Consider the following 2,262-nt stretch of genomic DNA (forward strand, 5'->3'; position numbering starts at 1 on the left):
TCTGATCCAGAATGAACACGTTCACTGTCACGTTGCTGCTCAGAGACGGAGCTCCAGAATCTGTGGCCACAACTTGGAACTGGAAAGTTTTCAGATTCTCAAAGTCAAAACTTTTAAGRGCAGATATCTGTCCGTTTTCTGAATGAATGTTAAGAAATGACGCCATTTCACCCAGAGCACCATCACTTTTCATAATGTGATAAGATATTGCAGCATTTTCGTTCAGATCTCTATCAGTAGCACTTATAGAAAATATTGAAGCGCCAGCAGGATTGTTTTCTACTAAGTAAATCTCAAACGGACTCTGACTGAAAATTGGCTTGTTGTCATTCACATCTGACACCTGAACGTGTAACATTTTAACTTTAGAAAGTTGGGGTTCCCCACAGTCTGTGGCGGTTATAGTAATATCATAATGTGACACAGTTTCTCGATCTAAACGCCCCTTTGTGATGAGAGAAAACATGTTTTCCTCAATAGATGGTGTCAAATCAAAAGGAACGTCTGAGATTTTACAAATGACCTTCCCATTAAGACCCGAATCCTTGTCAGTGACACTGATGAGTGAGATGACAGTACCGGGCTTTGAGTCCTCTGGGATTTGATTGGACAGGGATGTTATCTCAATACCAGGCTCATTATCATTCACATCTATTATTTTTATCACAACTCGACTTTCAGCCATCCAGGGTGGCTGGCCTTTATCTGATGCCTGCAAATCTAGTCTGTAAAGTTCTGTCTCTTCATAGTCCACTTTCCCTTTAACTCGAATTTCACCAGTGATGCTGTTTAACTCAAACACATCATGCACTTTTTTATCTTGTATTTTTCCAAAGCCATATTCAATTTCACCGTTTGAGCCTTCATCTAAATCTGTTGCATTTAATTTGAMCACTAAAGTTCCTATTGTGACATTTTCATTTAATAACACAGTATACACATCCTTGCTAAACACAGGTCGATTATCATTCACATCTAAAACAGTGATAGTCAAATTCAGGGTTCCTGATTTAGAGGGAGTCCCCCCATCCAAAGCAGTTAACACTAAACGATGTTCTGCTTTCTGCTCTCTATCCAAAGGCTTTTTCAAAGCCAAAACCGGCCTTTTGTCTTCCTCAGTTTCTCTGATTTCAATATTAAAATAATCATTTTGGTTTAACTTGTAAAATCGAACTGACTGTGTTCCAACATCAGAATCTCTGGCTGCGTGAATCTGAAAACGAGTCCCCGGAGGAGTGTTCTCTGCTATTTCCAGGCGCTGCTCGCTTTCTGGAAAGCTCGGTGAGTGGTCATTAATGTCCGTGATTTCCACACCGACATAATGTATTTCCAGAGGGTTTTCCAGAACGACTTTCAGGTTTATCAAACAAATCTTTGTCCCATCGCAGAGCTCTTCGCGGTCCGCATTTTGCGCAACAGACAGCACTCCATTGTTCTGATTTAAAGCAAACAGAGCGTGATTTGGGCCCGAAACAATGCGAAACCGTCTGCTTGTCAAAGTGCCGACCTCCAGCCCCAAATCCTTGGCAACGTTTCCGACAGGAGATCCGACCTGGACGTGCTCAGGAACAGCGTATTTGAGCTGCGCCAAAATCCGATCCACAAAGCACAGCAACAAAAAGCCGGAGATCCAGCAGCAGCTCAYTCTGCGCCTTTGTCTCCGTCCTGCCATTGCGAAGCAAAAATCCAAAGGCTGTCTTTGAGACAAGGCTACCATGAACTCAAATTAATAAACACCTCATGAAAATTGTTCTATAAGAGGACGTGTTATTATGAATCTATCCGCTCGTTATTTTATTCAGCACTAACCCTTAGATGTACACCACCTCCTCTAATAAATGACCACGAAAAAGGCAGGGCCCATGGACAAAAAGTATTGGCTATGTCACACTGACACCAAGTGGCAACGAGGACGAGAAAAAATGCTCACGTTTGGACGGCAGGTTTTCATCCTGCTCATATTTTTTTTTTTCCTGAAATAAATAATTTCCAGAGTGGTCAGCTCTGGAAAGGTTTATAACAAAGCCAAAAGAATMAATGCTGTGTGTGGTTAAATGGCAACAATTAGAAGCAAAATAAACTATTATCTAAATGTTTGGACCGTTAAAAATATGCTTCAAGTGACATGTGTTTCATTACACTTAAATGGTTTCTAAATGCAGAAAAATACTTTCCACTTATCCTGATAAAAAATAATGTGGGCGAAAAAAATCGTGTAAATAGGAATAAGATGGAAAGTAAACTCCACCCCCACCTAGATAC

The 2,262-nt window shown here is 40.8% G+C and overlaps 1 protein-coding gene across 2 annotated transcripts in view; it reads right to left on the minus strand.

The window, feature by feature from the left end:
- LOC106516975 (protocadherin gamma-A5) overlaps positions 1-2,262 on the minus strand; it is an 8,492-nt gene that overhangs the window by 3,491 nt on the left and 2,739 nt on the right. Inside the window, exon 1 of one of the 2 annotated variants that reach the window (XM_014007617.1) lies at positions 1-1,818. The exons of the other annotated variant lie outside the window; for it this stretch is intronic. Coding sequence (XP_013863071.1) covers positions 1-1,717 — 1,717 coding nt within the window. The 5' untranslated portion in view covers positions 1,718-1,818. Of the gene's footprint in view, positions 1,819-2,262 lie in introns of those variants that run through there. 2 annotated transcript variants of the gene reach the window in all.

Source organism: Austrofundulus limnaeus, unplaced genomic scaffold (assembly GCF_001266775.1).
Source record: "Austrofundulus limnaeus strain Quisiro unplaced genomic scaffold, Austrofundulus_limnaeus-1.0 Scaffold1, whole genome shotgun sequence".
NCBI classification, from domain to species: Eukaryota; Metazoa; Chordata; class Actinopteri; order Cyprinodontiformes; family Rivulidae; genus Austrofundulus; species Austrofundulus limnaeus.